This window comes from Manis javanica, chromosome 8 (genome assembly GCF_040802235.1).
Source record: "Manis javanica isolate MJ-LG chromosome 8, MJ_LKY, whole genome shotgun sequence".
Taxonomy (NCBI): Eukaryota; Metazoa; Chordata; class Mammalia; order Pholidota; family Manidae; genus Manis; species Manis javanica.
In genome coordinates this window covers 120,029,199-120,053,871 of record NC_133163.1, presented here as the reverse complement: position 1 = coordinate 120,053,871, position 24,673 = coordinate 120,029,199, and the positions used below count along the sequence as shown (strand labels likewise).

Genomic DNA, 24,673 nt, shown 5'->3' with positions numbered 1-24,673 from the left:
CTTCTCAATTTTATTTATTTCTGCTTTAATCTTTATTATGTCCCTCCTTCTACTGACCTGGGCCTCATTTGTTCTTCCTTTTCTAGTTTCATTAATTGTGAGTTTAGACTCTTCATTTGGGATTGTTATTCTTTCCTGAGGTAGGCCTGTATTGCAATATACTTCCCTCTTCGCATGGCCTTTGCTGCGTCCCACAGATTTTGTGTTGAATTATTTTTGTCTTTTGTCTCTGTATATTGTTTGATCTCTGTTTTTATTTTGTCACTTATCCATTGATTATTAAGCCTCCATGTGTTTGTGAGTTTTTTGTTTTCTTTGTGTAGTTTATTTCTAGTTTCATAACTTTGTCATCTGAGAGGCTGGTTGGCACAATTTCAGTCTTTCTGAATTTACTGAGGTTCTTTTTGTGGCCTAGTATATGATCTTTTCTTGAAAATGTTCCATGTGCACTTGAGAAGAATGTGTATCCTATCGCTTTTGGATGGAGTCTTCTGTAGGTGTCCGTTAGGTCCATCTGTTCTAATACGTTGTTTAGTACCTCTGTCTCTTTACTTATTTTCTGTTGGGTTGATCTGTCCTTTGGAGTGAGTGGTGTGTTGAAGTCTCTAAAATGAATTCATTACATTCTATTTCCCCCTTTAATTCTGTTAATATTTGTTTCACATATGTAGGTGTTACTGTGTTGAGTGCATAGATATTTACAATAGTTATATTCTCCTGTTGGACTGACCACTTTATTTTTATGTAATGCCCTTGTCTCCTGTGACTTTCTTTGTTTTGTAGTCTATTTTGTCTGGTAGAAGTACTGCAACTCCTGCTTTTTTCTCATTATTACTTGCATGAAATATCTTTTTCCATCCCTTCACTTTTATTCTGTGTATGTCTTTGGATTTGAAGTGAGTCTGTTGTAGGCAGCATATAGATGGGTACTGTTTTTTATCCATTCAGTGATTCTATGTCTTTTGATTGGTGTATTGAGACCATTTACATTTAGGGTGATCATCAATAGGTATATACATATTGCCATTGCAGGCTTTAGATTCGTGGTTACCAAAGGGTAATTCCCTTACTCTCTAACAGTCTAATTTAACTCACTTCGTTTACTATTACAAACACAACCTAAAGGTTCTTTTTTCTTTCCCTCTTTTTCTTCATCCTCAATTCTTTGTATGTTATGAATCATATTCTGTACTCTTTGTCTATATCTTGGGTGACATCTATTTAGCTTAGGAATACTTCCATCTATAGGAGTCCCTCCAAAATGCACTATAGAGGTGGTTTTTGGGAGGTTAATTCTCTCAGCTTTTGCTTATCTGAAAATTGTTTAATCCCTCTATCAAATTAAATGATAACCTTGCTGGGTAGAGTATTCTTGGTTCAAGGCCCTTCTGCTTTATTGCATTAAATATATCATGCCACTGTCTTCTGGCCTGTAAGGTTTCTTTTGAGAAATCTTATGATAGCCTGATGGGTTTTCCTTTGTATGTGATCTTTTTTCTCTCTAAGTGGTTTTTAAAGTTTGTCTTTATCCTTCATCTTTGCCATTTTAGGTATTATATGTGCTCATGTTGTCTTCCTTGGGTCCCTTGTGTTGGGAGATCTGTGCACCTCCATGGCCTAAGAGACGATCTCCTTCCTCAGACTGGGGAAGTTTTCTGCAATTTCCTCCTCAGTGGCCCTTTCTATCCCTTTTTCTCTCTCTTCTTCTTCTGGTACCCCTATTTTGCAAATAATGTTCAGTTTCGATTGGTCACAGTTCTCTCAATATTCTTTCATTTTCAGAGATTATTTTTTCTCTCTGTGCCTCAGCTTCTTTGTATTCCTCTTTTCTAATTTCTATTCCATTTACTGTCTCTTCTGCTACATCTAACCTGCTTTAAATCCCTCCATTGTATGTTTCATTTCAGATATGGAATTTCTTAATGATTGAATCTGTGACTTAAATTCGTTCCTGCAATGTTGAATGTTTTTCTGTACCTCCGTAAGCATGTTTATCATTTTAATTTTGAACTCTCTTTCAGGCAGATTGGTGAGTTCAGTTTCATTTGGTCTTTTTTCTGGGGTTTCTGAGATTTTGGTTTGAACCAGGTGCTTTTGACGTTTCGTGTTTCTATGTGTGCCCTTTAGTGCCCAGAAGCTGCAGTTTCTGGAGCTGCTCAGCCCATAGAGTGAGGTTGGGGGGGTCATAGGGGAGCGGAGCTGGTGCCTCGAGTGAGGAAAGATCTGTTTCCTGATTCCCGTCTGCTGTGCCTGTCTCCAGTGTCAGAGCCAGCGGGCGGAGCACCCAGGTGTGGGCCTCTGTACTTTGTGTCTCTGGATTTTGTAGGCAGGGCCTCCCTCTGGCTGGTGGTTTCCAATCTTGTGCCGGCAGGCAGGAGGAAGGCTCTGCCGGCTGCGTGTCACAGTGGGGGTCCTCAGAGCTGAGTAGCCAGCCAGGGGGATGGAGCGCCTGATGCTCCTGAAAGCTCCCAACCTGTTGGGCAGAGCGCGCCCAGACAACCTTGTCCACCTTGCCCTTCTCCGCCCAGCGAGCTCTGTGTAAACCCCTCCCCTTCAGCAGCCCTCTCGCTGCCAGGAAGCCTCTCAGACCGCCCACCTTTCCTTTGTCCCAGAGCGGCTGGATGTGGATCCTCCTCCTCCACAAACGGCCAGAAGAATCTCAGTCTCTCAAGCACTCCCCCTGTCCCAGCTCCCCCACCTCCAGAGCACCACGCAATGTAGGTTTCCGCTTTCAGAGCCGACCTCCAGGGCTGGGTGTTCAGCAGTCCCAGGCTTCCACTCCCTTCCTGCTCCATTTCTCTTCCTGCCACCAGTGAGCTGGGGTTGGGGAAGGGCTCGGGTCCCACTGGATCACGGCTTTGGTATGTTACCCTGTTTCTTGGGGTCTGCTCTGTTCGTGAGGTCTGTCTACAGTCTGGTTCAGCCTTCTTTCCTATTGCTGTTTTAGGGTTTGTTGTATTCACTATTTTTTCGTAGTATTTGTGGTTTTGGGAGGAGTTCTCTGTCTCACCTTTCACACCATCATCTTGAATCTCCAAAGTCTCCACTATCCTTATTTTTTATCTTTCGTTTTACTTGTTAATAAATTTCAGATAAATGGAATCATGCAATATATACACTTATATCTGTGATTATTCATCCATAATATCAGGTTGAAAGAAAAAGGACAGGGAAAAGATGGACCATGTAGACACTAACTAAAAAAAGATGGCATAATTACATTATCATCAAAGTAGACTTCAAGGCAAGAAGTATTATTAGTGATATGGAGGCACATTTCAAAACAATAAAAGGGAGTAGTTCAAAAGGAAGACATAATCATTGGAAGTTGTATATACCTATTGTCTTTGATTATACATATAATCCAAAAGGAGAGAAAAAGTAGGAGTAGACAACTCCATCATTATAGCTGTATATTTTAATACATACCTCTTAGCCCTTGGGTGCATAAGCACACACAAAATAAAACTAAAAAATTCAACAGCATTATTAACAGTTGATCTATTAGGCATATCATAAAGATAACTAGGTAGTCTTTGGGTATTTAGAGATTAAGCAACATTCTTCTATATAACCCAAGAGTCAAAGAGAAATCACATTAAAATAATATTTTAAACTGAGCATTAATGTAAATAAGATGTACCAAAATCTGTACAATGCATTTAAATCAGTGTTTTACAACTTAAATGCATATATTAGAAAGGAAGAATGGTTCAAAAGTAATTACCTAAGCTCTCATCTCAACTAGGAAAAGAACAGCAAATTAAATACCAAAAAATTAGAGGAAGGAAATAATAAAGGGAAGACCAGAAATCAGCAGAATAGAAAACAGACATGCAATAAAGAAAGAAGGCCAAAAGCTCATTCCTTGAAAAGATAACAGAGAATAATATAAGTAAAGGGTAATAGAACATTATAATAGGATGAAAGAATTAAAAAAATTATAGATATCAGAAATGAAAAAGGGACTTAAGTCTTAACTACATAAGGTACAGATACTAAAAGAATATGAACATATTTTGCTAATACATTTGGTAAATTTTAGGTAAAATGGAAAATTCCACAAAAAACATATATTGCCAAAACTGAGACCAGAAAATATAGGAAAACCTGAAAATATTGTCTGCTAAATCATTTGAATCAGTAGTTTAAAGCTTACTTATAAATAAAGGAAGTTCTAGACCCACATTGTCACTGTGGTGAATGCTTCTAAACATTTAAGTAATACTAGTCTTGAGCATTCTTTTTCAAGTTCAAGATACTTTTAAGATGTGTAAGTATATCTCAGACATATCAAGAAAGGTCTGAGGTGGAAATGCAGATTTGGGCTTCATCATATAGATAATGTTTACAGCTATAATTATTATTGAGAGCACCTGATGTAAGGTGATTGAGTGCAAAATAGGAGTACACAAGATCAAATCCTAAGAACTTCCAGTATGGAAGCAGCAGTGGGGGCTGAGAAGGGGCAGTACAGGAGGTAAGTATTAAATCACAAAATGTGTTACAGAAACTAAGAGAAAAGAGTTTTCAGGAGAATGATGTGATTAGTTATGAAATGTTCTTAGTTTAGAAATATAAATATTCTTAATCTAGAAATATAAAGACAGAGAGATGAGACCATTATACTTTTAAAATGAAGGTCTTCATCAACCTTCGACAATCATCAAGGAAAATAATTCTAGAATTTTCAGTTGTACAGAGTAGTTATTAATAGAATGAAATGGTTTTTAGAGCAGGGCACACTGGTATTTCAGTTTCTGCAGTGATACTTATGCCCTTTTTTTTTTTATCTTTGGCAAGTTTCTTCTCTGTTCACTTCTCGTTGAAGTATGATTCTACTTTATTATAACTGATTCTACTTTGTTAATTTTTAGAATTGAATGAATTATATATAGAGCTTAACTTAGTGCCTGACATCTTGTCTGTCCTTCGTAGGTATTAGCTGATAATGGTGGTGGTGATGATTTGGATTTGAAAATTCTCAATTTTATTAACTTTTATAAGACATACTTTTGCCCAAAGGGTATTTAAGGACAAGTCAAGGACTAAGACTTCTGTTTTCTTTACCCTATTTCCCCTGTTCTCAGCAGAACAAAAAATTAGGAAAGGAAAGCCATAAAGGTAATAGGATGGGTCCAAGCTGCTTCTGGACAGGAGGGTAGATGGCACCATATTAGGCATGCTCCTTATGGAATTCTGAGTTAGAGCTGTTCTGTGAAGCTGCACCAAGTTGGAGTGATTTACTCAGCAAGTTTTAATCCTTCCACTTGGGTGTGGGTATAACTAAATACCTAGACTGTGCTTAACAGTCTGGGATCTTCTCCCAGGGATCTTCTTGCCCTCCCTATCTTTCTGCGGGGTATTTTAAACCATTTTCTTGTTTTCTGTCCCCTCCCACTTGAACTGGCAGGTGGCTTTTACTGCCTATTTACAGTCCTTAGATAATCTTACCAAACTTAAAAAACCTGTATGCTGATGATATCCAAATGGGTTTTCTGATGTCCCTGAAGACCTTTAGATACGTATATCCATTTGCCTACTTGATGTCTGTATGCAGACATATTATAGTGGTTATGAGTGTCTGTGTTTAAACCTCTGTTCTTCTACGACTATGTGATAGGGGTCAAGATATTTAACCTCTCTGAGACTCAGTTTCCTTATCTATGAAGTAGGAATAGTATCTTCTACCTTAAGGAGTTATTAGGAGAATGAATGAGCTCAACTAAGACCACGCATGTAAATGCCACACATATAATAACCTCTCAGTGTTACTTGCTGTTATCATTATCCTCACCATCTCAAACTTCACTGGACAAGACTTATCTCTTGGTCCCCATTTTCTATCCCCAAGCCTTCTCTTTTCTTTAGTCTTTTCTATATTAGTATATGACACCTCCATCTATCTAGTTACTCAAACCCGAAATACAGGTGTTAACCTAATTTCCCCATTGTCTCACCTTGCCCTAATCCAGCAGCAAGTCCTTTGTCTTTACCTCTAAAACATATCTCAGATACAATGACTGTTTCCCTTTCCATTATTTCCACCAATATTGTCCAAGTCACTGTCGGTTCTTATCTAGAATACTGCAAGAACTGGTCTCCCTTTTCTATTCTTTGTATAATTTGTTCCCTCTGAAGCCAGTGATAAATAGCCAGTTTAGCAAACACTAGTCAGCTCACGTCATTACGCTTCCAGTGGTTTTCCTTTACAGGCAAATAAAACCCAAACTCCTAACTTGGGCTTATGTAGCTTATTTATTTGCCTCATCTTCACCACCTTCACCCTTGCCCAGAATGCTCCAGCCCTGGTCTTACTGCTTTTCTCCTAACTTGTCCAACTCATTACTACCTAGATAGTAGGTGTTCCCTTTACTTAGAATGCTGTTCCTTGTTTTCTGGTATCTGGCTCCTTTTTGTTATTCAATTCCCTTGTCATTTTATGTGAGCCTTCAGAGAGGCTCTCTGTTTAACAAGCTGCAATAAAATTGTGAAATATTCATTCTAATTTAAATGTAGTATAGGGTTTAGTAGTTTTAGGGTAGGATGGGACTTGATAGAAGATAATCTGGTCCGGTTAGCTACCTAGAACAGAAATCAGTCCTACAGTTCTTGTTCAACCTCTATTCAAACATGTCACCCATTATCTTCTTGGTTTAATTTTTCAGAAATAACACTGATACTTTTTTCATGTAGGATTTCCGGGAAAAAAATACAGATCATATGCGCCCTGACATTGTAGCTCTTCTGAGAAGTAGCAAGAGTGCATTTATCTCTGGGATGATTGGAATTGATCCTGTAGCTGTTTTCCGGTGGGCAGTTCTCAGAGCTTTTTTCAGAGCCATGGTTGCTTTCAGGGAAGCTGGGAAAAGACACATTCAGAGAAAAACTGGTAAGCAGTAGATATTAGTATTCTACCGTGCTTCTTCTTTTGATTTTTACCTAAGGAGTAGAGATGTAATAATCTTATTCTGCTGTGGTTTTTTCTTTTTACCATACCCCAACATCATGTTTCAGATCTAATGAGTTCCTGTGAACTTTATACGATTAAGTGGATGTATGGTGTATGTGTGGATATATGTATTAGCACTTTTTTGTTAATAAATACTGATAGGACTGCTGAGTGCATAGTACCTAGTATTTATTTAGTAGACACTTGGTAATACACTGGTATGATTTTTAAACAAAAAGTTAAATGATAATTATTTAATTATATAGAACTTAATATTGATTCCTTTCTATATTTTCTTTTTATGACCTTTTTCTACGAACAAAACATAATTTACTGTGGAAGCATAAATCAGGAGACAGAAAAATGTAGTATAGTATAGTGGAGATAATCTGGCTTTAATAATCAATCAAGTATCTTCTCTTGACTGATTTTGTGACTATTAGCAGTTTACTTCAAAATACTGACTTCAAAATTAAGTACAGTTAGAAACATATGCAAAGTATCTGTGAAATGTTGATTTTATTTTCGTCTTTTTACTTTTTAGTTCATTGGATTTTACTTTGAATTTAGAAATGCATAAAACAGGGTATGTTTTCTGTATCTCTCACCCTTAAATCAGAAGATACCCATTTCCCATTCTGTGGAAGGGCATCTCATAAGCACTTGTTATCTACTGGAAACCACACTGTTGATTGCTGTAGCTCTAGCCTTAGACAGATAATTGGTACATAGAGAGGATTTTCTAATATATATGTAGTCATTTAAAATAAATTTTTCTGCCCAGAGAAGTTTCAGTAGAAGTGCACTAGGATACGCCTGTGCTTTCAGGACTTCCAGACCTAACTTAGATGGTTTTTTGGCATGTACATTAACAGTGAAACTTGAAATTCAGCTTTTAGATGTTTCAAATAAATATGTATATTTGAGAGTTAGTATTTCTGAAAGGAGATGCAAAAACTAATTGAACTTAGTTTCTGTTTTCAGATTCTAATGTGTGCAAACTGGCCTTTGTAGGTAGGGAGAATTACAGTTTTTTGGAAAATAAAAAGGATATCATAAACCTGCTTTTGCCTGTCATAAAGTTATTTCTAAGAGGCTATCTTTGCAAAAAGCTTTAAGGAAAAGTTTTTTCTTTTAACATACATTCTTATTTATTGCAATTGACTTAACAATTTTGAAAATTTTGAAAATAAGTATCCTGCTAAGATGTAACTAAGAGAAGAAACATTTCTTGTATTTACTATTAAACATATTGCTCTTTATAATAATTTTCACATTGTTTGTAAGTGCCCCTTTAGCATTTAAAATATTCATGAAAGCTAGTTGTATGTATATTTTTATCATCAATTTGTACAGACATACAATGTTATTAATGATTAACACACGGAAATTATATTATCTCTACTTTTATCATTTCTAGATTCTTCTTGTTTTCAAATGTAATTTTTCTTTCTAGCCGGCATAGAGCCTCCATTTAATAAACCCTTTGAAAAGTCTTATTTTAGGGTGTAATATACAGAAATATTCTCTATATGCATATTCTGGGATATGCATACAGAAAAGTGCACAAAATAAAAATGTATAGCTCAGTGAATTATCAAAAAGTGGCACTTAGGTTAAGAAATAGAATATTACCAATACCTTAGAAGTCCATCCCCCTTGGATAAACTTTAAAAATTTTACTTTTTATCAAGAAAAAGAAAAACTATAGTTCATTTGCATTTTGAAGCAATGATTGAGCAGATTTGGTACAAAGAATAACTGTTTATATTATAGTATATTAGTGTCAATGCCAGCATTTAACATTTTTGTCCCCTCCTCACCACTCAGCACCCACTGTTTTCTGGTGCTTTTAGGATAAAGGGATACCACAAAGTTGGAACGTGGTAGCATTGCAAAATTAAAAGTAACTATTAATATTAAAAGTATTCTATTTCATAGAATAACTATGAAAATGGGTAAGTAGAAGATTCAGAACTTCAGCAATGACCATGAGTATTTTCAGACATATCATACAGCCATAAGAGGTCAAAGATAAATAATAAGTAAGGAGGTGTAGACTGCAGAAGTACAATATATTTTCACTTCCTATGACAGTAACAGCATAAAGGATGAGGAATAGAGCTATATAGGAGGAAAGTTTTTATATACTATTGAAATGAAGTTGTTTTTAATCTAGAGTAGGTTTTTATAAATTTAAGATGTCAGTTATAATTCCTTTAGCATCTTTTAAGAAAATAACTAAAAAATAATATAGTAAAAGAAATGACAAAAATTTAAAATAGTATACTAGAAAACATCTGTTTCATACAAAACAAGCTAATAATGAAAAAATAGAGCAACAGAAATAATATGTCTTAAGACATGTGCAAACTAGACAACACACTTATTAATAAACAATGGGTCAAAGAAGAAATCACAAGGGAAATTAGAAAATAGTTTGAGATGAATGGAAGAAAATATATCACAGACTTACAGGATACAGCTGAAACAGTGCTAAGAGGGAAATTTATAGCTTCAAATATTTCTGTTAAAAAACAAGAAAGATCTCAAATCAATAACCTAATTCTTGACATTAAGATTCTAGAGAAAAAGAGATTAACCCAAAGCAATTAGTAGGAAGGACTTAATAAAGAGTAGATTTGAAATAAATAAAATAGAGAATAGAAAACCATAAAGTAAACAAAACCAAAGGTTGATTTCTTTGAAAAGTTAAGCAACATTGACAAACCTTGAGGTAGGCTGACCAAGAAAAAGATAAAACTCAAATTACTAATTTCAATAAGCTAGGTGGAGAAAGACAAATACCATATGATTTCACTTATTTGTGGAATATAAAAACAAACCAAAACCGAATGAATGAAACAGAAGTAAACTCATAGACACTGAAAAGTGACTAGTGATTACCATGGGGAGGGGTTGGGGTGAGGAGGGTGAGGGGTATAAAAGGTCACAAAAACTGTCAAGCATAATACAAGTTGGTCACAGGGATAGTAATACAGCATGGAGAATATAGTCAGTGATTCTGTAACATCTTTTTATGCTGACAGATAGTAATCGTGCTAGTTGAGGTGAGGATTTAATAATATGGTAACTGTTGAACCACTGTGTTATACATTTGAAACCAATATGATTGTATATCAATGATACTTATATAAAAAATTCAGAAAAAAAACCCAGAACCAAAAAATTAACTAATTTCAAGAATGAAAGGGGGTGTTGCTACTGAAGTGATGGAAATAAAAAGGTGTATAACACTGTGAACAAATTAGAACCTAGTTGAAATGGACAAATCCCAGAAAGATGTAAACAACCAGTATTGACTGCGGAAGAAAATGAATATCTGAATAGGTCCCTAACAGAAAAGAGATTGAATTAGTAACAAAAAATAAAAAAAACTTCCCACAAAGCAAAGCCAAGGAACAGTGGATTTACTGATGAATTCTATCAACTACTTAAGGAGGAATTAACACTAAAAAATTATAAACTCTTCTGAAAAATAGAATATAAAGGAATATTTTAATTCTCTTTCTGTAGACAAGTATTCCTGGATACCAGACAAGAAATCACAAAAATGAAAATAAAAAAAACCCTATCAACAAAATCCTAGCAAAATGAATCCAACAATTTGTAAAAAGTATTATTATATACCATGATCTAGTGGTATTTACCCAGGAATCAACTTAAAAAATTAAATCAATGTAATATTCCATGTCAATACAATAAAGCACAGAAATATCACCTCAATAGATATAGAAACAGCACTTGACAAAAGCCAACACCTTTTCATGTTTACATTATAAAAACACTGAACTAGGAATAGAAGGGGACTTCCTCAACCTGATAGAGGGATCTATGAAAAACGTAAAAGCTTGCATCGTACTTGATAGTGAATGCTTTTCCCCCAAGATAAGAAACAAGACAGGATGTCTCCTTTTGCTTCTTTTATTCAGCATCATCCTGGAGGTTCTGGTGAGAGCAGTTCGGCAAGGAAAAGCAAGGACATTCCAATTGGAAAGGAAGAAGCCTTTTGTTTTCTTCCTTTGTTTGCATATGACGGATTACATATAAAACATCTTAAGGAATCCACAAAAAAGAAATCTATTAGAGTTAATAAGTATGGTCATCAAGGTTGCAGGACACAAGGTCAATATGCAAAATCAATTATATTTCCATAGGCTAGTAATGAGCAACCTGAAAATGAAATTAAGTTGGTGATCCTATTACCACAGCACCAATAAATAGAAAATATTTACTAATAAATTTAACAAAGAATTGCAAGACTTGTTCACTGAGAACTACAAAACATCGTTCAAAGAACTGAAAGAATACCAATATAAATGGATAGATATCCTATATTGTTCATGCATTGGAAGGCTTAATATAGTGAAGATGGCAATACTTGACCTGTAGATTCTGATAGTCCTTGTCAAAACCTCAGCTTCGTTTATGCAGAAATTGACAAGCTAATCCTAAAATTCAAAAACAACAAAGTTGGAGGACTCACACTTCCCAATTTGGATCAGGCAATATATTCTTTGATATGACACCTAAGCATAAACAACCAAAGAAAAAAGTGGATAAATTAGATTTCATCAAAATTAAAACTTATGTGCCTCAAGATACTCTTACCAAAGTGAGAATGAGAACCCGCAGAATAATAGAAAATATTTGTAAATCATATATCTGTTAAAGAACTGCTTTCTAGAATATTTACAGATAGATTCCACAACTCAATAATAAAAAACCTAATAGCCTAATTTTAAAAATGGGCAAATTATCTGAAAAGCCATTTCTATAAAGAAAATACACAAATAGTGAATAAGCCCAAGAAAAGATGCTAAATATCATTTGTCATCAGGAAATACAAATTGAAACCATAGTAAGATACACTACCTCATATCTACTAGGATGGCTATAATAAAAAAGACAGGTAATATAATAACAAGTTGGTAAGGATGTGGATAAATTGGAAGGCTCATATTGCTACTCATATGTGGAAATGTAAAATGGTGCAGTCATTTTATGAAATAGCGGGGTAGTTTCATTTTACCCATAAATTCTGCTCTTAGGTATATGCCCAAAAGAACTGAAGACAGATATTCAACAGAAACTTGCACACGATGTTCTAGGAACATTTTTCATAATAGCCAAATGGCAGGAACAATCCAACCAAATGTCCATCAACAGATAAATGGATAGACAAAAAATGGTATATCCATACAATGAAATGTTACTGCGCCATTTAAAGGAACAGAGAACTAGTACATACTATGATGTGGATAAACCTTGAAAACATTTTACTAAGTGAAAAGAGTCAGACACAAAAGGCCATATGTTCTATAATTCCATTTAGGAAATATCTAGGATAGCAAATTTATAGGGACGGAATGAAGTGTTTGCCTAGGGCTAGAGTGGGCTGGCTGGGAGTTGATGAGGGGAGTATTATTAAAGAGTGTAGGGCTTCTCTTTGCTATGATGAAGATATTCTAAAATTGATTGTGGTTATGGTTAAACAACTTGGAAGTTATACTAAAACCAGTGAATTGTACACTTTAGGTGAACTGTATGGTATGTGACTTACATTTCGATGAAGCTGTTACACAACAAATACATGAAACAAGAATGTTCATAGTGCCTTCATTCATAATAGCCCCCAATTGGAAATACCCAAATGTCTGTAAACAATAACAAAGCTGTGGTACATTCCTGCCATATAACATTATCCAGCAATTAAAAAAGAACAAAATACTGATACTCATAAAGAATGAGTCACATAAAATATTGAGCAAAAAAGCCAGACATGAAAGAATACAGTCTGTATGATTTCATTTAGTTTAAAAACAGGCCAAGTAATATACAGTGATATAAATCATAACTTGATTGCCTGTGGGAAAGACAAGAGAGGTATTGATGGGAAGGGAATAAAGTAACTTCCTAAGAAGATGGAAATGTTCTGTATCTTAATTAATGAGTACATGGATGTAAATATTTGTTAAAGCTCATCAAACTACATACCTGAGATTGGTAGATTTTTGTTAATGTGATTTTATCTTAATAAATGACCCTATGACCTGGGAGTTGGCATTACCAAAACTGTTAGAGGGCCTGAAAGGTTATAGGATCAAGTAGGATCAAAGACATAGCTTCAAGGTTGAGTGATACAGTGGAGCTGGGATTGAGCCCCTGTTATGTGGTCCAGGATCTTGAAAGAACTTGACTTTTGTCACTGAAAAGATAATTAGAAAATTCTGTCCACTGGCCTTGCCTAGAGAAATAAGAACTTTAGCAGTCTGGTTTTTACAAAAAAGTTACTTAAAAAAAAAATCAGTACTCCATATCTTTACCATGCTTTGGTATGGGGTCTGAATTTATGCTGTGTGTTTGGTGCATAATCTCACACTAACAAGTTATCAAAACCAGACCAGGAACTAGCATAAACAAACATGAAATAAACCTCCTTTAAGAGTTTATGAGACTCCTTAGAAAATATTCCCCACTGAAAATGTGTTATAAACCATCCTAGGAAACCAAGCCACCTTGACCGGGAGTTGGTTCACACAGCAAAGAAGCAGAATATCATTTTAAGGTTTGGAAATAGTGTAACAGTCTGTAAAATAATGTTTGAAGTGGTTAACTAGTTAAAAGAGGCATAGGAAGCAGAATAAAAGAAGTTAAAAACAGAACAACTAAGGTAGGTATGATGATGAGGTATATAAAACAGTCACAGATACAAATTTACTCATATCTTAAATGGCTTTGCTACAATTTATTAGATCGGATAGAAAATAGAATATAGGGGTTATAGTAAAGTTGAGTGATTTATTAAAACTACATGACAATTTAGTGTATTTAATATTCTGAATTTTTATATAAAATACTTTAATACTATAGTCTTCTTAAATTATTTCTGATTAGCAGATTGTCAAGTTATGTGTTGAAAGGCCTGAAAGTCTGGTGGATAACTTTTTAAAATTACAATTTGGATGGAGTACGAGTAGGACTTACCAGGTGTTTTTTCTCGAACAGTGCCCCTCAACTGGTATTCCCACCCTGGCCAACTAACAAACCAAATGCAGGCTAGTCTGAGCCTGAGCATTCTTTCTCCAAGAGCCCTTCAAAGCAGGGGGTTGGGGGGGATAATGAGCATAGAATATTTTTCTGAGTTTTTTTTTTTTTCCTAAGAAATTATGGGTAACTTGCAAATACTTGTCTCTTGTTTTGAAACATTGTTTGCAACTATGGACTCTTCATATTGAGTAAATGAGACAGTGTTTTATTAGCTTACTTTTATATTACTGGATATGAAAAAACAAACCCATTTTATTAAAAAAGAAGCCTCCTATTTATATGCACACTATTATCTGATGTTATGGTACCATAAGAGTCCATCTCCTTAGCTAAAAAATGTACATGCATATTCTCTGGATATAGAATCTAGTTTAAGGAATTACAGTAGACTAATCCATGCTTTGTAAACCTTTTTGAATTACTGTACCTCTATTTAACTTTTAAAATTATTCTGCCTTGAGAACTATTCATAGATAATACCTCATTCCTACTTATGCATTAAATACACACGAATGAAACTTTAGTGTTGCTTACTTTGCCTATATTGTTCAGCTATTCACATTTATCTTTTAAAGGCAAACCTACCTAAATTTGAATTTAACATTCTAACTTTAGAGATACTCTCTGAGTAAATGATACTCAAATCTTCCCAACTCTGAAAAACCTGTATTCTCTTTTGTATTCCATTTATTGCTAATATTTGTGGTACTCAAACTCACCCTCACCTACCCCCACCGCCTCCTGCCCTTTTTGCTTGAATGACTAACTGTTCCAGTAGCACTAATCTGGGGCTTTGGTCCTTTCTTGAACATGTTTTCTTCCCTTTCCCACCAATAGTTGATTCTGTCTCACTCTACTAAGAAGTGTGGTGAGGTACCGATTTTCCAGCTTTGTTTTCAGATTTGTAAATACGGAACTGCTGGGTTTTCCTGCTCTGCGCTGCTCTTCTTCCTCCTCCTTTGACATTGACACACTTGTTGAAATCCCCTCAAGTGTGGTTAATTGCAAAATTTGTGGAAAAATTGTATAACTTTGTAAATTGTTTTGGGTATTTTCTCTTTGGGTTCCATCAGTGCTCCTTACATTGTTGCCAACTATATGCTAATTACATTTCAGACCTGATAAAAATGAGTGCATTAAAAAAAGTGAATCAACCATATAAATTGTTTTTGAAATTTCCCTAATAGTTTAAATTACAAATTTTCAGTATGGTGTTAACTCATTATACTTTGAGTACTGAAAAAGACACTTTGAATACCTAACAAGGGACTTTATTTTTCCCTAGTGTTTTTGTTTAATTTCCTTAAATTAATTGGAAAAATCATGCACATTTAACTCTTACTAACTTGATAGATTTTTATATCCTCTTAAGATAGTTGGCAGCATTGTCCCTAATTCTTTATTGGTTTGGGCTTATATAATGTCTTTTTCTTTTCTCCATTTTTTTGTTTTGTTTTTTTGCTTCCTAAGGACATGATGATACAGCGCCATGTGCAATTTTGAAAAGTATGGATAGTGTTAGCTTTCTTCAACACCCAGTCCACCAGAGGAGCTTAGAGATTCTGCAGAGGTGCAAGGAAGAGAAGTACAGTAAGGCTGCAAATCCTGATACACTTCTGTTATCACATGTTCATTTGGAAACGGAAACCAGGAGCATTCTACACCAGGGTGGGACAGGGTGGTCGCATAGGCTATGTGGCCTCCACAGCCCTTTGACCAGTCAGTCTCAGGATACTTCCATTGAGATTTTAGTTCTTTCTCTTGAAGAAGTTGATATATGTATTCTTTTAACTTGAATGAGTATTTGTGTATGATCCTTGAGTTGTTAAATATACTTGGTTATAGGCTCTGAATTTGGTTCCCTTTTTTGTCTTTAAAGTAATTGAGTGATGGGTAAAAACAATTTTTTTCATGCTGATTTTCTTTTAAAGCTTTATTGAAATCTAATGATTTCATGCAAATGTAAAACATGCAAATGGATAGTTTGGTAACTTTTGACATATGTATACACCTGTGAAGTCATCACCTCAATCAAAGAAATTAGCATATCCAACACTGCCAAAAGTTTTCTTTGCCCCTGATTCAACTTTTGTGGTATTGATTTTATGTATTACTAGTTAGTTTGATTGCAGTCCTTTTATCAGACTTTTCTATGTCTGGTTTAGAAAAAAAGCCACCACATAAATGTTTTGGCTTAAGAAAGAATGATAGAGTCATAGTGGATGTTCTTCTTCTTCTCTCTCTTTTTTTTTTATAAAATTGGTGTAAAAAGATGCCCCTGGTCTCCATTTCTTTCCTTTTTTTATTTGTTATATTCATTTTGCATGAAAATGGGTCTTTTGCCTGTTGTGGGATTAGTTATTTGGCTCCTGTTACAGTGAGGATGTAGGGATTCTTGAGAATGCTCAAAGCCTAAATCAGCAATTTGTATGTAATGGATCCAACCACTCATCTATTCTGTTCTGAGCTTTTTACAGAACACCACAGATGTACTTTGTCAGTTTCACAGTTCTGTGATTGAAATTCCTTGAAATTTTAGTGTACAGTTATCAGGAGAATATAAATAGACTATAAGGATAAAGATAAGTGAATTTTCTAAAAGCAAGTGTTGTGGGTTCTTCAGTTCTTATTTTTGCTGTCTTGGTATGCGAATATATGTAATGCATTTTGAAAAATGCATTTAAGATATTTTCTCATTTTAGAATAAAGGTAAGTATTTCATTTTAAAAATATATCCTTAAATGTTACTCTAATTAATTAATTGTTGCTATTGTTTCTGAAAGGTATACAAGTCCTCATTCTAAACACTGATCTTCCTTTTCTAAATCTTTTAACCCATGGGACATTATTTATAATAGTCTACAAATCTTTTTAGGGGAGCTTACGTTAATTCTTTTTAACTTTTAAATAGTGCAAGGGTTTATTTGCTTTGTTGATATTCATGACCCTCAGCCTGACAATCCCAGGCTGGATTTTATTCCAGCCTAGTATATATGGGTCCAGAAAAAGAAGGCACCAATTGCAGCATAGACTGCATGAGGAAATTTTTCACTTGTCTGTGATCACATGCTAGTTTATTTCTACATTTGTGAAAGATGGAGTTTTTTCATTACTTTAGTTTATTCCATTTTCCATTATAGTGCTACCATTAACTAAAATTTTTATAACATATAAAATTACAAATTGAAATTTAGGGGAATTTTAAAAAAAAATCCAGAGGACTGGGGTCTTTAGGTTATGGTGAATTGGTGAGGTGAATGAACGCTCCCACAGGTAACAATAAAACCTGGAAAAAATTTGAAAGTAACAAAACGATTATAAAGCATTGGAAAAAGACCAAAAAGACTAAAAAACTGAAAAAGACCAAAAAAGAAGCAGAAACCAGAGGGGAATTTATTCTTTAAAGTAAGTAAAGCAGTGAATAAGAATTGTGAATTTGTGACTTTTTACACAAAATGCTTCCCAACTGCCATAGCTCCAGAGACAGAAAACCACACAACCATACTGACTTGAGGTATCACAGTTGAGGACTGGCAAAGCAGCTTGGAAATTAGAAGGTAAAACCTGGAACTGAGAGAGCTGTCAAAAGGCTAAAACCTAAAGTTAAGAGTATGATTTCTGCCAGCCATACCTAGCTGGCTGCTGTGAGTATGCAAGGAAGATTGTAGGGGCCAGTCATCAAAGCAATAAAAAACAAATGGAAGATAGCCATTGAAAGACACTGCAGTAGGTGAGATTTGCAAGTTTGCTGCTTTGACTGAGGGCTTTTTGTATCTGTGCATAGCTCCTGTGGTGAAAAGCTGAATACTAACTGCCTTAGTTGGAGTCCTATACTTAAAGCAGAGAAAGAGGCAGAAAAATATTTGGAGAGAGAATGGCTGAAAACTTCTCATGTTTGGTTAAAAAAAAAAAAAACCAGCTTAGAGATCCAAGATCAGTGACCTCCAAGTAGAATACATACAAAAAAACCCCCACAACTAGATGCATTATAGGCAAACTACTGAATGCCAAAAATAAAGAGAAAATCTTGAAAGCAGGCAAGAAAAAATAATTAAGAACAGGAGAATAATGATGAATACTTGATTCCTCATTAAAAGCAATGGGGGCTGAAAGATATCCAAAAACTATAATTAAAATCCAAAAAAACAAAATCCTGAAACCAAAACAAAAGCAAGCCCAAAGAAACAACAAAACTTTCAGCAGAATTTCTATATTTGTAGTTTGGATCCTTACAAGTTAACCATCTGTTAGAAAAAAAAATCAGTGGTCTTAAGAGGAGTATAACAGGATCTAGTGTTGTTGCAGTATATTGTCTAGAATGCCCAATTATCAATTAGCAAAAGTATCCTTCAAAAAGCAGAAGTAAAGATGTTTTCAGATAAACAGAATCTGAAAATTTGTCACCAGAGTATGTATTCTGTGAAAGTGGAATACAATTCTTTATGCTAAAGGAAAATGACCGTGGATGGTAACTTCGATGTTGTAAGTCTGGGGAAAGGAAATCCTGGGGCAAAATACCTCTAAAATCCAAAATCAGTCAAAGGGAGAAATAAAGTTTGAAACACTTTTATTGCTCACAAACTGCAGTCCCAGGCAGTCTTTCTACTCTGCCCCAGCAGCAACAACACTGGCCCTCTCCGTCACCTCACAGGTACAGATCACCCCTCTGTTACCCAGGTAATCACCCATTGATATGGAGATGAACTTCTCCACCCCTGAGGAAAGATGCAAATGTACTGAAGCCATACTTCTTTCCACCTCTGAATGCTTACTGATATGCAGATATACTAAAGCCAGGCGAGATATTCTGGAAATGTTTCAATTTTACCCACAATCCACCCTTCCAGAAATCTCGCCTTACAATTTACTTGACCCCCCTCTTCCAACCAATTCAGTAACATGCAATAGCAACAGCAATAAAATCTTGATAATCCTCAACCAGAAGATTCAGCCTATGCAGATTAAGTAAATGTACTTTACAGCACAATCTCTCAGTAAGCACAAAATATGTTTCTACACTTGTTTACTCATTCCTAACAATCATGCTAGATTGCTCACAAAACTTTTACTAAACATTAGACAAAGTCAAGCCTCTCTTTAAACATTATTTTCTTGACAACAGCAACACAATCATAATTCTCAAGCCGGAGGATTCAGGTAGGTTCAAAGTCCCATGCAGATTAAGTCCAAAGCTCGTCCATTCCAGCCATCACACGGCAGCTGCAGCCAGGGGACGCATCCAGGACACAAAGACCGTAGAAGCAAATAACTGTGATTGTCAAGGGCCAATTTGCTGTTATTACAGGAATACACAGAAGGCCAGCTTCCAGGCCTTTTCCCCAAGGTGCCAGAAGAGCCAGCCATCGTTGGTCCATGTGTTGAAATGTCCAGGGCCACGTCCATTTTACTCCTAATTGCTGCACTGATCCTTGCAACACATGTCCAATAAAGTGGGTACCTCGATCGCTCTCAGTAACCGGCAACCAACCATAGGCTGCAGAGAGATGCTCTAGGTACCTCTTGGTGGTTTGCTGATCTGCACAATGTGCAGGGCACTCCTTCCGGGCTCGGCTGACTTCTTCAAAGGTGAAAGGCAAGCCACACTGATGGGCCCATATTGTCTTTTGAGGTGTCTGTGCCACGCCACTCCGTGGCCTTTGGGTCCAGTCTTGCACCCACCCTGCGATGGGATAGGAGGTTATTTCCTTGGTCGGAGCTGTTCCGGCGATGGGCCCTGTAGCCAGCAAGGTGTGGTACATAGCAGCCAGTTGCTTCAAGATGACCTGGACCTCTGCTCCTTCCCATGGTTGTGGCCAGGCTCCGGCCGGCAGCAAGAGCAGCAGCAGTGGCAGAAGCAGTAGCCTTAGGCTCGGGCCACAGGCCAGGGTTGGCGTGGCCAGCAGCAGTGATGGTGCCTCCACGACTACATGAGTGAAGACACATGTCCCTCGGCGTGAGCGCTGCTTCTCCCCATCATTTCTAGGGGCGACCCTCCCAAAGGTTGCACCCATTATGACAGATTTCAGATTCACAGGAACCCTGCCGACTAGGCCAATTGTAAGTCCGGGGAAGGGAAGACCTGGGGCAAAATACCTCTAAAATCCGAAATCTGTCAAAGGGAGAAATAAAGTTTAAAACCCGCTTATTGCTCACAGACTGCAGTCCCAGGCAGTCTTTCTTCTCTGCCCCAACAGCAACAACACCGGCCCTCCCCCTCACCTCTCAGGAACAGATAAGCCCTGTGTTACCCAGGTAATCACCCACTGATGAACTTCTCCACCCCTGAGGAAAGATGTAAATGCAGTAAAGGCATACTTCTTTCCACCTCTGAACGCCTATTGATATGCAGATATACTAAAGCCAGGCGGGATATTCTGGAAATGTTTCTATTTTACCCACAGATGTATAGCAGGAGTTGGCAAACTTTCTCTGCAAAAGGCCAGATAGTAAATATTTTAAGCTTTGTAGGTCATATGATCTCTGTTGAAACAACAACATTCTGTGAAAGGAACTATAGACAATGTATAAATGAATGAGCATGGCTCTGTTTCAAGAACTTTATTATGGACACTGAAACTTAAATTTCATGTAATTTTCATGTCACAAAAATGTTCTTCCATTGATTTTTTTTTCCCTCAACCATTTAAAAATGTAAAAACCATTCTTGGCTCACAGGCCACACAAAAGTAGGAAGTGGGTTTGATTTGGCCTTAGGACTTTAGTTTGCTGATTCATGAATTGTTAGAAGAAAGAAAGAAACCAGAAATAATAAATATGTATAAACATGTGACTATAAATATTTTATTTCCTTCTCTTAATTGCTTTTAAAAAGATATGATATTTCAGGCAAAAACTGACATTGTTCTAGTGGTTTTAAATGTGTACACAAATTCTTTGGTACACCTCCCTTCAAAAGGCATGTGCTATATTTAGTGATTCACTTTTAACAAGTAGAATGGGGCAGAAATGAGAGTGTATGATCTTCAAGATTAAGACATCAAAGGTATTGCAGCTCTTCCTACCCCTCTTCATTAGTGGTGCTCGCACCTTCTTTCTTCCGGAACTGTTCTCTGAAATTTGGCAGGGAAGAAATTAGAGGAGTAGTGCAAAATTTGGGAGCATGACCAGCAGATCCACCTCTGCAAAGGTCAGGAGCCCTGTAAAGGAGAAGGAATGAAAAGGTAGGAAGTAAAGAGAGACGGTAGAATAGACGAGTCTCACTTCAGTTTGAAGCTCACAACTCTCACCTTGTTGACAGTGCCTGCCTTAGTGTCCCTGACTTCAGACATCAGTATGGTCACACAAATAACTGAAACTTTGAAGTTGTTGTTTGACCAAATTGGAATTAATATAGAAATCAGTAATTGAAAAGTATCTGAGAAGGCCTCAGATATTTGGAAAATAAACAACATGTGTAAATAACTCATGATTAAAGAAGAATTCGTAAGGGCACCTTGGAAGTATTTTGATCTGAATGATAATGGAAATACAACTTATTGTAACTTGTAGAATGCAACTGAAGTACTTAGAAGAACATTGATAGCTTTAACTCCTATGTTAGGAAAAAAAAGGTCAAAATCAATTATCTAAGCTTTCACCTTATGAAGCTACAAGAAGTAGAGAATATTGGACCCAAAATAGGTAGAAGACAGTAAAAAATAAGAGCTAAAATCAGTGACTACAAAGTAGACCAACAGTAGAGAAAAATCAGTGGAAATCAAAAGCTGATTTTTCAAAAGAGCTGTGAAATTGATGAACTTGAATCCATCGCTGTCCAATAGAACTTTCTGTGAAGATGGAAATGTTTTCCAACTGTGCTGTTCAAAACTGTAGCCATTAGCCACATGTGGCTGTTAAGCACCTGAATTTTTTTTAAGCTTTAAAACGGAAGTTTTAATTAAATCAATTTAAATTTGAGTAGCCACATAATGGCTAGTGGTTGCTATATTGGATGGTGCAGTTCTAGCCATTTTGATTAAGAAAAAGAGTAGACAGAAACACTATTATCTGGGATGAAAGGGTAGAACAGTTATATATTGCCATCAAAAGGTTGCGGAGAAATTATGAACATTTATGCCAGTAATTTGCAACTTAGATGAAATGGACAAATTCCTTGAATGTCAGCAAGTTATCGAAACTGACCGAAGGAAAAATAGAAAATAGAAAATATTAACTGATATTTAAAAAATCATTACACAGAGGGAAAATGAGAAAAAGCCAAACATGTGTAAAAGAATCACTCTCAAAGAAATATCTTACTGTGTTTGTAGGGAAGATCCTCCAAAAAAAGAGAAGAAAATCCCCTAAGAGCACTTTACAATGTAGAAGGATTTTAAGAACAGGAATCCAATAAAGCAAGCTGACTATAAAAAGTATCAGAATGATACTGAAAATAAGTATTGAGCTACTAAAAGAAGCAGAGGCATAAAGCAACACCTAATGAGCTCAAGAAATAGAGGAAACATAGCTGAAAATTGAATTATTAATATTGAGAAAAGGTCTGAGATGATTATTTTTTAATACACAGAAGAGAAGAATGGATATAGAGCATAGAGAACGATCATTTGTCATAGGGATAATTGGTGTCCATAACTTAGGAACAAAATAAAATGAGAATGATGCATTCAAATATATAAGAAAATCAAGTTGTTCAAAGCTCTAACTGAATTTATTAATCACAAGACATATTTTCAGTAACACTTTACTGGAAATTCTCTTGGATATATACTTAGGAGTAGTTCCTGGGTTATCTGATTACTCTGTTTAATTTTTTTTTATAAACTGTGGTACTGTTTTCCAAAGTGACTGTGTCATTTCACATTTAGCAGTATATGTAAGGTTCATTTTTTCCATGTCCTTGCCAATACTTACTGTCTTTTTTGTTTTAGCCGTGCTAGGTTTGTGATAGGGTAGCTCATGTAGTTTTGATTTTCATTTCTCTGATGACTAATGATGTTGAGCATCCTTTCATGTGCTTATTAACATTTGCATGTCTTCTTTGGAAAAATATCTATTCAGATCTTCTGTTCACTTTTAAATTGAGTTTTCTTTTTATTATTTAGTTTCAAGAGTTGTTTTTGTGTTCTAGATTGATTTTCCTTATCAGATAAGTGATTTGCAAACATTTCCTACCATTCTGGGGGTTTTCTCTTCACTTCTTGATATAGTGTGCTTTGAAGCACACATTTAAAAAAATTTGATGATGATGTCCCATTTATCTAATTTCTTCTTTGGTTGCTTGTATTTTTGGTGTCATGTCTAAGTAATCACTGCCTAATCTAGTGTCAGGCAGATCTACTCTTACCAGTACTTGTAAGAATTTTATACTTTAAGCACTTATATTTTGGTCTTTGATCTAATTTCATTCTTTTGCATGTGGATACCAAGGTTTCCCAGCACCATTTGTTGAAAAGATTCTTCTTTTCCCGTTGAATTGTCTTGACATCTTTGTCAAAATTCAATTGCTCATAAATGTGAAGGTTTATTTATGTTTATAAAGATATGTAGTGTAGGTAAGGTACATAAGAAAGAAAGAAGTAAAAGTATCTTTGAGATAAGTGTCTCGTATGTAGAATATCCTAAGTAACCCACAGGAAACTATTTTGTACTTGCCCTTCCTTTCCATTGATCTATTTGTCTGTCTTTATGCCAGCACCATACTGTCTCAGTTACTGTATCTTTATAGTGAGTTTTGAATTCAGAAAGTGTGAGTTCTTCAACCATGTTCTTCTTTTTCAACATTGTTTTGGTATTCAGGGCCCCTTGCATTAATTTAGGATGAGCTTATTATTTCTGCAAAAAAAGGGAGCTGAAATTTTAATAGAGATTGTATTGATCTGAAGACCAATTTGGGAAGCATTGCCACTTTAGCAATATTGTTTGCAATTCATGAGCATGGATGGTATTCCATTTATTTAGGTTTTCTTTAATTTCTTTTAATGATGTTTTATAGTTTCCAGTGTAGACATTCTATACTTCCTTGTTAAATTTATTGCTCTGTATTATTTTGATGTTATTAATGGACTTGTTTTCTTAATTTTATTTTCTTAACTGTTTTTTGCTATTGTATAGACATACAAATGATTTTTTAATATCGTTCTTAGATCTTGTGATTTTTGCTGAACTTGTATTAGTGCTAATTGTTTTTTGTGGGTTACTTAAGATTTTCTAAATACAAGATATTTATCTCAAGTAGAAATACTTTTACTTCTTTCTTTCCAACGTACCTTACCTATATTAAGTATCTTTGCATGTTTGTTATGAAAATTGATAGCCATATGCTTATAAAGCTTTAATGTTTATCAAAAGATTTGAAGAGAACTATAACAAAAAATATTGCTAATCCTTAAGGAAACAATTTGTTGTCTTTGAGTCTTAGTGACTTTATATGTAAGATTAGTCAATCTCTAAAATCTGTACTCTGTGTCAGCAATATGTTTACTGCTGGAAAATGATGCTTAGGAATTATTAGAGATTTCTTGAATATTAAAAGAAATGAGCTTGTACACTTCTAGTCCATCAGGCCAGTTATCCCTGTATTTTCTGGTAATATGTAAATGAGCAGAGAAATAAAAGAATTTATTAATAAATTCCCTAATTGTGTTCATTGTTGGCCAAGTCAGATTTGTAACATTCATAGGACTTGGTTCA

At 35.4% G+C, this 24,673-nt stretch overlaps 1 protein-coding gene across 9 annotated transcripts in view; it reads left to right on the top strand.

The window, feature by feature from the left end:
* Positions 1–24,673, top strand: part of MYO9A (myosin IXA) — a 365,019-nt gene that overhangs the window by 198,447 nt on the left and 141,899 nt on the right. For 8 of the 9 annotated variants that reach the window (XM_073212119.1, XM_073212118.1, XM_073212122.1 and 5 more), the window contains 2 exons: positions 6,697–6,892; positions 15,494–15,613. In XM_073212119.1, coding sequence (XP_073068220.1) covers positions 6,697–6,892; positions 15,494–15,613 — 316 coding nt within the window. The remainder of the gene's footprint in view (positions 1–6,696; positions 6,893–15,493; positions 15,614–24,673) is intronic. The other variant, XM_073212123.1, reaches the window with a different exon arrangement.